This window comes from Pteropus alecto, unplaced genomic scaffold, assembly GCF_000325575.1.
Source record: "Pteropus alecto unplaced genomic scaffold, ASM32557v1 scaffold20, whole genome shotgun sequence".
Lineage (NCBI taxonomy): Eukaryota > Metazoa > Chordata > Mammalia > Chiroptera > Pteropodidae > Pteropus > Pteropus alecto.
In genome coordinates, this window is record NW_006436298.1 from 29,941,506 (window position 1) to 29,955,641 (window position 14,136).

Sequence of the window (14,136 nt, forward strand, 5' to 3'; positions counted from 1 at the left end):
TTGGCTCTCGCCGGAAATATTTCCGCCCGGTGAGGTTTCGGTGTGAGACCCGAAGCGGGCGAAGAGGAGGCGTGGCCGCGATTCGCTGGTGTAGTAGTTCCTTGCAGTACCTCTATGTGGCTCTTCTGCTGCTTCTAAGCAGAGAAGACCGGCGTCCACGCTAACAGCTGGAGTCGCCTAACGCCTCACCCTTGCCCCTGGATTAAAGGGAAACCAAGACCTTGAATGGGCTCCGCTGTCTCCAGCCGCTGGCCTGACAAGAGCAGCCGTGGCAGGTGAGGGCCCAGAGATCGAAGGAGAACCAAGATGCGGAACCTGGTCACCCAAGGTTTGCGGCCGCTGCTGAGCGGTTGCTTTGTCTCCTTCTGAGCTCCGCAGAGCTTTAGACACGCGCTCCTCTGAGGGGAAGGTGCCAAAGCGAAAGGCAGCGTGGGCTCGGAGGAGTGGCAGTAGAGCCCTGAGGGTCGTTTAGTGTCTTAGCTATACTTTCTCTTCCACCTCTTCTGCCTCCTCCTCCATTGCTTCTCTTTTTCATTTCTTGGGTTTGCGGTATCATAGGTTGCAGCTCAGATAAGAGGACAGTGCCGAGTTCCTAGCTGGTACTCCAGGCTTTGGTCTCTCTCCATCAAAGTAGGAAGCCTTGCGTTTGGGGACTGCTGTGGCTAGAGATGGCTGTTTTTATTTTCAGTCTTTAGTCTTTATTTCTCTGCTCCTCGCCACCTCCACCCGCACTGCAAAAGAACAAAAAGGCTCCATGCGTTGCAGTTTTCCAGAGAAAGGACGGTTCCTGCCGGTCGCTGCGGTATCTAATTAGTTGGAAAGTGTGGTATTCTCTTGGGCTTCTAGGGAGAAGGGGCAAGGATGATGACCAGTGAATTTTATTTACTAGGTTCTCGACGACTTCCTGGGAGTTTGCGACCTTTGGAGTCCTGTGGATAACGCTTGCCTTGCTTTAGCATGCTAGAAGACTTAGCTGTGAAAGAAGGAAGCATGGCTGACTTTAGCACCTACCATCCTTGCTCTACACTGGGATAGGCTTTTTGTTTTACTATTGAAAAATCTTGAATGAAACAGTTTTTGTTTCAGGCAGTGAAACAATAACGATAGCTACTATTAACTGAATTCTTCTGTGTTCCAAGTGCTTCACATCTTTTCTCATATAGTCTCAACAATTCCATGAAGTATATTAGATTACTATTCTCATTTTACAGAACTAGGAACTAAGGTTTAGTGAAGTCACGGAACTCGCCCTAAATAAACTTTTGCTGCTATTAAACACTTGAACCAGTATTAGAAAACAGATTTTTCAGACTCCAAAACCTATTAATTATTAATTATAATACTGCTGTTGTCCTAACGTTGTTCTTCATCACTTCTAACATTTTCACTAAGGTTTGCAGAAGCTGAAAATACTTGGTATGCCTATTTATGTGTCAAACGAAAGACAGACATGATCTCTGTCTTCACTGAGTTTCAACATTGTGATACAGAATCAAGTAGTTCAGAAAACAAAATGCTGTACTTACTGTAGTATAGGCTTGTTTAAAGCTGGTAATTAAACTGATGTGCAGAAGATTCATACTTGTACGATCAAAGCTTACTGTTTAAGTTTTAACTTCTAACATTTGCATGTTGGTTGTGAAGGCATTAAACTGAACATTAATAGAACATTTATTGATTACTCGAATAAGTGCTATGCACCAATTAAGTAATGGGAATATAAATGAAGTCCTTGTTCTCCAAAAGCTCCATGCAACTACATATAAATAGTATTATGGAACCATTAATTTTCTTAAGTGGAAACGATGTTGTGGTTATGTAGAAGAATGTCCTTATTTTTAGACATGCATACTAAAGTATTTTGAGATGAAGTGTGTTGATGTCTACAACTTACTTTCAAATGGTACAGTAAATATACATATATGTGTGTAAAGAAATAGAAAGTAAATATGGTAAAATGTTAGCAATCGTCGATTCTAGTGGTGGCTGCATGGCTGTTTATAGCGAACTGTTCTTTCAGCTTTTCTCAATATTTAAAATTTTTCATAATAAAAAATTGGGGAGGAAAAACCCAAATTCCAATGGAAACATGATTTTTTGAAATTTTTATTAAATTTATTGGGGTGACATTGAATAACAAAATTACATAGGTTTCAAGTGTACAATTCTGTAATACATCATATGAATATTCATTGTGTGTTCACCACCCAAAGTCAAATCTCCTTATGTCACCATATTTGTGACTCCCTTTACCTTTGCCTACCTCTTCCCTACCCCCAACCCCTTTTCTTTCTGGTAACCACCATATTATTGTCTATGAGTTTGTGTTTGTTTATTTTTTTGTTCATTTGTTGCTTTCAGTTTTGTATTCCACACATGAGTGAAATCATATGGTTCTTGACTTTTTCCTTCTGATTTATTTCACTTAGCATGATATTCTTAAGATCTTTCCATGTTGTCATGAATGGCAGTATTTTATCTTTTCTTACGGCTGAGTATTATTCCATTGTGTGTGTGGGTGTGTGTGTGTGTGTGTGTGTGTATAGATATATACACACACACACACACATCTTTATCCAGTCATCTATTGAGGAACATTTCAGTTGTTTCCATGTCTCGGCTACCATGAATAATGGTGCAGTGAACATAAGGGTACAAATATCTTTAAAGATAAAGGTGTTCAAATTTTGGGAGTAGATACCCAGAAGAGGGATTGCCAGGTCATATGGTAATTCTATTCTTAATTTTTTGAGGAACCTCCATACTATTTTTCATAGGGGCTGTACCAGTTTACATTCCCACAGGTGTATGAGGGTTCCTTTTTCCCCACAACCTCTCCAACACTTTTATATACTTGTTTTGTTGACATTATAGCCATTCTAATAGGTGTGAGTGAGATGGTATCTCATTGTAGTTTTGATTTGCATTTCTCTAATACCTAGTGAAGTTGAGAATCTTATCTGTTGGCATTTTATCTGTTGCTATTTGTATGTCTTCTTGGGAGAAGTGGCTGTTCAGGTCCTCTTCCTATTTTTAAATTGGATTGCTTTTTGTTGAGTTGTATGCATTCTTTGTATAGTTTGCATATTAACCCATTATCGTAGGTTTAGGAAATAGGTAATTGTAAAAATAGACCCTAAATGTTGTGGATCATATAGGAGGGGAGAGGATGCTGTTATATATTTAAGGTCTGGCAGAGGCATGATAGATGTCAGGAAAGCATTTATTGAGGACTTTCCATTTGTTTACTGAAGGAGAAATAACTTTTAAGGAGAGTAGTGAATTCCAGGCAGAAGGAAAAGCAGGTTCAGCAAAAGTATCGCATGGACATTTGAAGAAGGAAATCGGTATGAAGATTGTTTGGAACTTGGCATATTACTTGTATAAATAATCTTGTAGATGATGCCAGGCTGCCTTTGCTAGCCTACAGAAGCCTATTTAATAACCTATTATATAACTGTAATAATAGTGCCCTGGAACAAGTCACCATTTATAGCAATGTTGGAAAATGCTTTTAAGATTTCAGGAAAACTGGTTATGTGTCTCTGTTCAAGCTGAGCAACAGGAGCTGGGGCTCTCATTTTCTCTGATTTTGGGAGCCAAGATTTACTAGTTCATGCTTAGGCTTCTGAGGGAACTTGTAGAAAGGTCTGGGCTACACTGATAAAGGTTTTAAGTGCAGGTAAAGGGGAGAGAGGTGGAGTTCTGAATACTACATGGGAGTGATAGATGGTCCAAGGTGTCGTTTTAAGGATTAGGTAGCTTTTTTTAAAATATAATTTTATTTATTTATTTTATTTAGTTTCAAGTATACAGTACCTTGGTTAGACATCTATATAGTTCATAAAACGATCCCCCGCGTTGTTCCCTCCCTCCGCTGCCCTATACTGCACTCCCCATCCCCATGACCATCTGTCAACTACTAATTTGTACTTCTTTAACCCTTCACCCCATTTTCCCAGTTTCCCAACCCCCCCTCCCCTCTGTCACCAAATTGTCCACTATATTTGTGAGTCTGTTTTTGATTAGTGTGTTCTTTTTTCCTTAGATTCCACATATAAGTGAAATCGCATGGTATTTATCTTTTCTGTCTGACTTATTTCACTCAGCATAATAATCTCTAGGTCCATCTATGTCATTGCAAATAGTAGGATTTCATTTTTTTAATGGCTGAGTAATATTCCATTGTAAATGAACCATAATTTCTTTATTCAATCACCTGTCAGAATGGCTATCATCAATAAATCAAAAAATAAGTATTGACAAGGATGCGGAGAAAAGGGAACCCTCAAACGTTGGTGGGATTGCAAATTGGTACAGTTGCTATGGAAAACAGTATGGAGGTTTCTCGAAAAATTAAACATGGATATCCCTTTTGACCCAACAATTGTACTTCTGGATATTTATCCAAAGAAAACCAAAACAATTCATAAAGATCTATGCATCCTAATATTTATGGCAGCACAATTTATAATAGCAAAGATAGGGAAGCAACCTAAATGCCCATCAACAGATGATAGGTAGCTTTGTTTTGACTGTGACCAGTAAAGATGTTAAGATGACTGTTGATTCCAGGCGATAGTATTCATGCTAGTCTCAAGCAGTATGGTTAGACTGAAAAAAAAATGTAACGTGGTGTCCAGCAGCAGCAATGTCAAAGAGGAGTTTCTGTGGCCTTATTACCTATAAGGTAAGTAGGTACATTCCAAATTGAATTGTATGTATTTGTTCTGTGCCAGTTAGGTTTAGGTTAGAAACCTCTGTCTTAATTATGACAACAGCTAACAAAATATATAAACAGCTAATGTTTGCTTAGTGCTTATCATATGCTAATTGCTGTGGTGTCTGCATTGTCATTTAATCTTCAAAATAATCTGAGATTTATCATCCCATTTTACTGGAATTAGATCTTTGTGGAATAGGACTTTCAGAGTTACGCTTTGCAATTCTACCTAGCATATCATTCAATTCTTCTTAAGAATATTTGACCAAGTAATTTCTTATATTACCAGTAATCAAATGAAGCATTTGATCTGTAATTTCATCTTGGTAATTAGTTTTGATATGACCCAGAAACAAGTACATGTAAACAACCTTGAGGTTTTATTACTGTTATATGATAGTTCTTAAAGCTGATGGTCCTGGGCATCTGTTCATGTGGAAGAGTTTGCATGTCGTCACACACAAGTGCATGCAGGATTTAGTGTACATATATACTTTTTTCCCTGAGGAGAGGATCCATAGAGTTTATTAGATTCATCAAAGAGTTTTTGGCTTCTAAAATTTAACAGCTGCTGTTATAATGAAATCTTGTTTTCTCTCTACCCTTGTTTTGTTGATTAAATGAGACCAGAATGTAGAATGGTTATGTTCTCTAAAAAAACTGTTTGCAACTTTTACAAATTGAAGCCTTTTAAAAATTGATCTAATGTAACTTCAGATTTATGTATAGTTGTCAATGGTTTGTAAACCCACATTACATTTTACCCTTTTCCATCCTATTCAGATATTACTGAACTATGTATAGGAGTTACCTTTTAATGTAATTCTGTTATATTTGAATAATTTTCTCTTAATTTTTTAGGTTCTTTTGGACTTGAGGACTTTAGTATGTAGTCTTTTTGCTCTTTTCTAATTTTCTTATTGCTAAGATGTTATTGAAGATCAGTGTCTTATTTAATTTTATGGAGGAAAATATCTTTGATTTGAAGTTATATATCAAGTTATTGATACTGATTTTAAAAACATCATTTAAAATTACTTTTACATGAATGTTTTTGTAGTACAGCCTCTAAAATTAATTTTTCATTGCATTTAGGTAAAAAGATTGCTGTATCACCTCACTGAAGCAATAGCCTCACTATCTTTGTCTTTTAAACTGCATCAACAATGAAACAATGATATCTAAGAACAGAAGAACATTTGCCAACTAACTGTCATCACAATTCAAGTGACTGTATAAGCAGAGACAAGCAGCAACAGACCTATGTGTCAGCTAGTATAGAGAGAATGCTTTCTTCTAATGCCGTTTATTTAGAAGCAGTTTTTGTATAGCACATTTAAATTATAATCTATTTTAAATGAAATAAAAATGAGTGAAGTTCCCAGATTTTTTGTTGGACCTGAAGATACAGAAATCAATCCTGGAAATTACAGACATTTCTTCCACCACGCAGATGAAGATGATGAGGAAGAGGATGAGTCTGTAAGTTATTTATTTATTTTTTTGGTGAGAGAAGACCAATACAGGATAGGCTTTTTGCTAATTACTGTTAAGGTGAATTAATACTATTATCCCATCCCCCCCCTCACCCCAGAAAAAAATAATGACTTTCAAGCTTCTCTTACAAGCCAAAACTTATCTGAAATCTTATCTGGAAATCCAGTAAGTAAAATATAAAAGCAGAGCTTCTCTGGCAGACTTAGACTAGAAAGTACTATTGACTCAACCTCTACTTCCCCTACCCTTTTTCTTTAGAGTTCTTCTGAATACCACTGATAGGTCAAGTTCAGTCTTCTTACAAATAAAGACTTTTTTCTCCTACCTATAACTAGAATGGTACTTGTCTCTCATCCCTTCTACCTTTTATGTTTTAGCAATATCAAATATTTATTTCCCACATGTTCCATGTTATAGTACGCCTCTTTGCTCTTCTATGCACTCCTTTATGAAGTTCCCTTATTTTAGGGTGCCTGAGAAATTGTTTTTTATTCTTCAAAACCCTGCTCAAATTTCATGTTGTTCACTTTCCTTGCTCTTTTCCCCATAAGAAACTGGAACACTTCTTCCTCAGTACTGTTTTTGTACTTTGACATATGTATTTCCATTCCATGTATCATACTGTACTGTATTATTACTAAGTTCCCCATTAGACTCAAAGTACTTTGAGGACAAGTGGTTTCTATATATCTAACTCTTCAGTGCTTAGTATAGTTCTTGGAATTTTAGTACTAATTGAGTTTGCAGTCATGATGCGTAGTTGTGTAGGAGCCTGATATGGTTCATTTGACCTACAGATTTATAAAACAATTTGTTCTAGATCATTCTTTTGTTTTTAAGATTAAATCTAACAAAATAATTTAGCTCTGTTTAAAAAACTATTTTCATGCTTTTATTTTCATATCAAGGTTTTACCTAATAGGAAAATTGTATAATTTTGTCTTTATGTAGGTTTATTTGTAGATTTCAAACTTGAATGTTTCCAGTTCATTTTAGCCAGTGAGCAAATACTTAATAAATAGATCTATCATAAGTAAACAAAACTTAACATATTAGCCTTTAACTGTAAAGCAGTATGAAATGCTAGGTGAAGTACTTTTGTTATCTCAGAAAATCTACTTTAGGGACATTATAATGAGCTATGTCGAGGTTTTTGATTAGGAAAGAATTGAATAAGGGAAGATAAAAGTGGATGATCAGAGGGGGAGGGATAGTAGATCCCACGGAAGTTAGGATTTATAATCCAATCCCAGTTTGAATTTTATATGAGTTGGAGAAAGCAATGAAAAATATATAATTCTAGGCTAAAGAATAATAACAATTTAATTCTGATGTTATCCACTTTTATTTTGAGATATAAGGAAAAGTCTAGTAACTTTCTAGCTCTAATATAATTTGAGCCCAAATTATAATGTCATATGAAATATATAAAACAGAGAAGAGTGAGAACAATGAAATGAAAAAGTGGACACAGCTTTATATATTTGATAAAACTCTTAAGTACTTGAATTTAAAGACCTCAGAATGAATCTTGAGTAATTTTATAAACCTGTGAGCTACTTATAAGTTATTATTTCCATATCCTGCTTTTAAATTTCAGACCAAGTCATAGCCTTTGAACTGTAGCAAGAGTGCAGAGATGAACAACACCATTAAATAGGAATATTGGAGTATGAAGATTGATGTCACAGAGCATTGACACCTTTGTTAGCAGTGTTGGTTTTCTCCAAAATTTCTTTCCAAGTTGTCATAGGTGACCAATATTCAAGTTCAATCTACAAAATTAGTTTAACACCATATCGCTTTGTAGTCATAACATCATCTTATTTTAGGCAAGAGAATTCTTTATCTCACTCGCTTTGGCCTTTTTACTTGAATTAGATAGGTTTTGACTTTACTGTGCCCCTTTCTGGTATGAGGAAGGTAAATAAATGCTAGAGACAGTTAAAGGAGTATTTGTTTAAGTTTAAAATCTAAATAAAAATAGTAACAATGTTCTGAAGGTTTTTGTTTTAAAAGTTGTAACAGACCTTGTAGATAAACTATTGTGTTGTTAAGTATGTATTATAACAATATAATTTTGAAAAATGCCTTTTTTGGTTAATGTGTCACTTTTATTGATTCATCACATGGCTCATCTACTTCTGAAAGATTTAAGATAGCTGTACTTTGGAGTTCTTAAGTCAACCTGTCTTTTTGTTTTGTTTTGTTTTCTGTTTTAGCCACCGGAACGGCAGATTGTGGTTGGAATATGTTCCATGGCAAAGAAATCCAAATCTAAACCAATGAAGGAAATTCTTGAACGGATCTCCTTATTTAAATATATCACAGTAGTAGTATTTGAAGAGGATGTTATTTTGAATGAACCAGTGGAAAACTGGCCTTTATGTGATTGTCTTATTTCTTTCCATTCTAAAGGTATTAAAGAATGGGGAAGGAAAACGCCTTTATTCTCTCTGATTATAAAACCAGTACATATTAATTGTAGAATATTAGATAAAATAGAAAAATAAAATTAAACTCACCCACTTTCACAGATAGGTGATGTTAACATTTTGCTGTATTTCTTTCCAGTCTTTTTTTCTGTGTGTATTTTTTAGAAACATTTAGTAGGATGATGTATATGTAATTTTATATTTAAATTTTTTGCTAATTATATCAAAAGGTTTTTTCTTCAAAAACCTGATTTTTAATGGTGTTATATCATGTGGATATACTATGACATATTTAACCAATATCCTAACAATTAGATGGTTTCTAGTTTTCGCTATTAAAAATAGGATTTTGATGACCTCCTCAAGTATATATTGAATTTTTGAATATTTTAATCCCTTGTGCTTTTGCAATATAGGAAATGATCTGTAATTCTTATATACATATTCATACTTAATTTCTTAAAAACTTAATAAGCTGAACTATATTACTTCATAGTAAAGTAGTATGTCATAGTAAAGTTCACTAATCAAAATTATTGTAAAGTGTATATCTCAAAATTTATAACCTAAGACTGTGAATTAAGTGAATTCCTCTCTAAGAACTATATGTTTAAGATACACACTCAGTTTTAAATGTGTTCCTTGTTCGTGTTACCAAAATATGTAGTCCCCGGCTATGTTAAACTCTTACTTTAGTCAGATTTTCAAAAGGCATCTCCTTCAAGAAGAAGGGGATGGACCATGGTTGAGACCTTTTGTGCTCCCATAGTTTATATTGATTTTCATGATTTCATAGAGAAGCCAAGGCCCTGGTCTTCTTTACAGACTGAAGTTCATTGTTTCAGAGAATTTTAAAATTTGCTTATCTTTGAGGATAAAGTGTTCTTTCCTTCTATCACATGATTCTTTCCACAAAACCTGTTTGGCTATAAAAACTAGGTGCTGTCAAGGTCATATCCTATAAACTGTCTTTTGATAAGGAAAAAGTTCCTCTTCAACAACAACAAAAGCAGGAGACTGACTTTTGCTGAATTCTGTTAGGCTTCAAATCGTAGACATTGAGACATCTTTACAAGTGAAGAATTTAAGAGTCTTTTAATAAGTGAAATTTGTAATTTGTGGCCAAGTGATTCTTGGTATAGTGTACCTCTATTTAAATTTTAAAAACTAAGAGGAATTTTGGAGTAAAGCTTCTTTGTAGCTTTTTGCTTTAAGTTCAGTATTCCTTTAATACTTCCTCTATGAAGTATTCTGATAATGCTGCAAAATACGGTATCTTCACAGATATACTGTTGTATACTACAGTGAATGCTAAAGTTATGCATGCTTGCTGATTTTTACTCTTTTCCTTAGATAAAGTATGCATTAAAATATTATCACCTAAGGAATAAAAATAGTTAACATTATGCCAGGTCGTACTCTTATTTAATTCTTCAAAAACCCTGCTAGGTAAGACTCTTATTTAATTCCCCAAAAACCCTGCTAGGTAAGACTAGCATAATACCCATTCACAGCCAGGATCAGAGGCTTAGATATGTTAAATAAATTTTCCCAAGATCACATAGCTAGTAAAAGATGGAACTAGGATTTGAATTTTGGGTTAAGCCCTTAACCTTTATGGTAAACTACCTCTCTCAATAATGTGTATCGATGGATAAAATCGTAGACTTTTACTATCAATAGAAAGTGAACTATAATTAAAATTCTTTAGATATTTTTAGACTTATCTGCAAATTGATTTTTCATTGTAATTAGTAATTTTAGAAAAGCTTAGAAATTTTAGGGAGTTATTCGATATTTTGACAGCAAGCATGATTCTGCTCATGTATTTTATATTTAGAGCATATGTGTTATATGTGAATTTTTGGTTTTGTTGCTATTTTTAAAAATGAATACTATTTTAAGTGAGTGGTGTATATTTTTTAAAAATCACCAGGTGATTGTGATATACTTTATATATAGATTTGTTTGTATATGAGGTAATCTTACCCTTTATCAGGTGATTCTTGAATAATTAATGACTAACGTCAATGCCCTAAATTTGGCTATATAACCACTGGCTTGCTGTGCCTTATCAATCAAATTCAACAGGAAAAAATAAGATGTATTTAATAGTGCATACTAAATCAAGTTTTATGTATTTATTATTCTATGCCTTATATAGAATCTAGCCGTTATATGCATAATGAAATTGTTTATGGGAAGTGGCGTAAATTCAAGTTATAGATGTCAACTTATCTTAAGATTATATAGAATATGTTAATAATATGTGTTCTTAGGATTTCCACTGGACAAAGCAGTTGCCTATGCAAAGCTCAGGAATCCATTTGTAATCAATGACTTGAATATGCAGTATCTGATACAAGATAGGTGAGTGGTAAAGTTGACTGAATTAAGGGCAAGAAATTAACATTTATTTAGTATCTACTATATCTGATACGTTAGTATCTGACGTGTATCAGGTGTTGTCATACACATTAATTTGTGGTATCCTCGAAATAATACCTAGAAATAGGTATTTGTACCCAGTTTTACAGATGAAGAATCTTGAGAATCAAGAATATCAATTAATTTGCCCAAAGTCACAAGTAGTGGAACAAGGACTTATACCAGGTTTGTTTAATTTCCAAAGCCTATTAAACCATTGAAAATTAAGAACACTTCTTCTATCATGTGGCTCATCCATTAGGGCTTTATTCATAACTAGATTGTTTTTAATGGTAAAGTGTAACCATTTTGAAAAATATTTCACTATATAAACATTTAACAGATCGTGGATTTAAAAGCATGGATTTCTAAGAGAAGTTTTAAAATATTAATGTATTTATGTATTTCATTTAATTGATGTTTCACTCTAATGGCTACCCTTATAATTTGTGGTGGCATTACAGTATGAGATTATATATATGAAAATGCTTTGTAAAGTATAAGGCCCTATAGTTCTTTTTGTTTTTCTATTTTTGTTTTTTCCTGTTCTTTCAGAGAGTAACATTAATATCTAAAATTTTAAAACATCTTTCCTGGATTTACATATTAATGTATGTTTATATATTATAACTGTCAATATATATACACATATATAAATGCATAGTCTTTTTTTTTTAACACCTACAGCACCTGGTATTCCTAAGTGGTCCTCCCATTCAAATACTAACCACGCCTGACCCTGCTTAGCTTCTAAGATCAGACTAGATCAGGCACAAAATGCATAGTCATTTCAAGAAGTTTGGAAAATAAAAGCATAAAGAAAGGCATTTAATTCTGTCATTATATCTACCATATTTGTTCATATAGAAAGCAGTATATACATACTCACATTTCACAAAATTAGTATCACTGTTCTCTCATAATATTGTGAAAAATTTCCCATATCATTAAATTTATAGAGTATAAGGTTTTTAATGGTTAGATAATATTCTGTCATTGCAATATAGCAATTTTATTTAACCATTTTTTTATACATTCTCAATTTTAAAAATCAGTGTTCTAACGTGCCACAAAATGTATTGAGTACATTTTTGTTCTAATTGCTGAATGTTTAGAATACATTTTTCTGTATTTTAAATGACTATATGTTTATTTAAAAAATAAAGACGATATATCTTCCTATTTTAGTTGAACAATAATGATATACTTTATAAACAGTAGAGTAATATAGTAATATACTCTGTGAAATAGAGTTATAAAACAATAACTATGTTTTTTTTTTTTCTTCAGGAGAGAAGTATACAGTATTCTTCAAGCTGAAGGTATTTTACTTCCTCGTTATGCAATTTTGAACCGTGACCCAAATAATCCCAAAGGTAAAGATTTTAAGCAAGCTACCTTCTGTCATTAGCATACTTTTGAGCCACTTTCCTTCTATAGTTAAGTGGAAAGAATTTAAAAAACTCAGTGTTCTAATCAGTTTTTTTTAATGATTCAAATAAACATTATATTCACTTAAAATGTGACACTATGAGCTAAAAGGCTAGCTAATTTAGAAGTTATAGATCCTATTTTTCTTTAGTCTATATATGACCTATCAATGAATCATACAGAAGAATTTTTAAATTACATGCTTTAATAAATTTGTATTCATGAGAGGTAAACAAATGATTCATCTCTGACTATTGAATTAAATATTAGAAACTTCATGCTAGGATAGCACAATTAAATTTCTAATGACTAGGAATTTTTAAATATTTCTAATTATTAATATTTTGAAGTATACTTTGCTTCATTTTCCTGGTTATCTAAAACAGCATGTAAGCTATACATAACTTAGTCTAAAAAGGCAAGATAAATATTTACCTGTCTTAAGATTTAATATTTTGATAACAGTATTTTAGAGAATTTTGATTATTGTTTTTTAAAGCAACTTTTATTTTAAAAAAATAGAGCATTTATTATCTGTAACAGAGAACTTTTGTTTGGAGGTGAAAATTTACTTTCTGATTAGATCACTCACGTACTCTGCATGTCAGTTACTTTTCCAAATTAAGTAATTTCATGTTTTGTGGTTTCTATGACATGAACTAGTATGTTTTTCAGAAAATGCTAGCATTCTGGAGTTATTTCCTAATCTTTCTTGTTGGCATCATTTCATATCTAACTTTGAATTCTATGAGATGATAGGGTGAAATGGCAGGCCTATAAGATTTTGAAGACCAACTGTTTACCTAATGCCATATATCATAAATGTTGCTATATGTTGTTTGCATAAACAGTTTTAATTAAAATTAAATCAGTACTTTATTCAAGGTTACTTTGTAATCTATTCGAATATAAAAGATCAATAATATATTAGATAATATATGATATATAATTTTTTTTGTTATTATGCTTGATTTGTAGAATGCAGCCTGATTGAAGGGGAAGATCACGTAGAAGTAAATGGGGAAGTTTTCCAAAAGCCCTTTGTAGAAAAACCAGTCAGTGCAGAAGATCACAATGTTTACATTTATTATCCAACATCTGCTGGTGGTGGAAGTCAAAGACTGTTTCGAAAGGTAAACCATTGTTGTCCTAGTGAGTATTGTTCTTTATACATTATTGTATAAATTTTACTCAGAGTAATCAAATATTTAATAAAACTATGATTAAAAAAGAATGTATCATTTAGATATAAATTCATAAAACTGATGTCATACTTGTTAGAAAAGCAAGGCATCATTTTAGTTATTTAATGTTGTTTATGCAAAATTTCTACCTACAAAATTCCAGGAAGTTACTTGATTTACCTTCTACCTTCCATTTATGTATCTGTCATATAAAAAAATTTAGGTAGAGAATCAGTCTTTTAGAAAAATGGCCCTCCAAATGGATAGATCATAGAAAAAGCAATATCAATAACTTTTATATACATGCAAGTATGCTCAAAATTACACGCATAATAGTATAAGTGCAAATCAAGTCTAAAAGATAATGACATTGAATTAGTTTTTGTATTGGCAAAGATCAAAATGATTGAGGTAGTTGGAAAAGAAGCACAAGCCCAAA

At 33.0% G+C, this 14,136-nt stretch overlaps 1 protein-coding gene across 14 annotated transcripts in view; it reads left to right on the forward strand.

The window, feature by feature from the left end:
- Positions 1-54: 54 nt before the first annotated feature.
- PPIP5K2 (diphosphoinositol pentakisphosphate kinase 2) overlaps positions 55-14,136 on the forward strand; it is a 58,713-nt gene continuing 44,631 nt past the window's right edge. For 6 of the 14 annotated variants that reach the window (XM_015590454.2, XM_006913261.3, XM_025047723.1 and 3 more), the window contains exons 1-6: positions 58-275; positions 5,819-6,205; positions 8,443-8,638; positions 10,935-11,025; positions 12,373-12,458; positions 13,492-13,646. In XM_015590454.2, coding sequence (XP_015445940.1) covers positions 6,092-6,205; positions 8,443-8,638; positions 10,935-11,025; positions 12,373-12,458; positions 13,492-13,646 — 642 coding nt within the window. In that variant the 5' untranslated portion in view covers positions 58-275; positions 5,819-6,091. Of the gene's footprint in view, positions 276-5,818; positions 6,206-8,442; positions 8,639-10,934; positions 11,026-12,372; positions 12,459-13,491; positions 13,647-14,136 lie in introns of all 14 variants that reach the window. The other 8 variants (XM_006913266.3, XM_015590452.2, XM_015590453.2 and 5 more) reach the window with 4 other exon arrangements.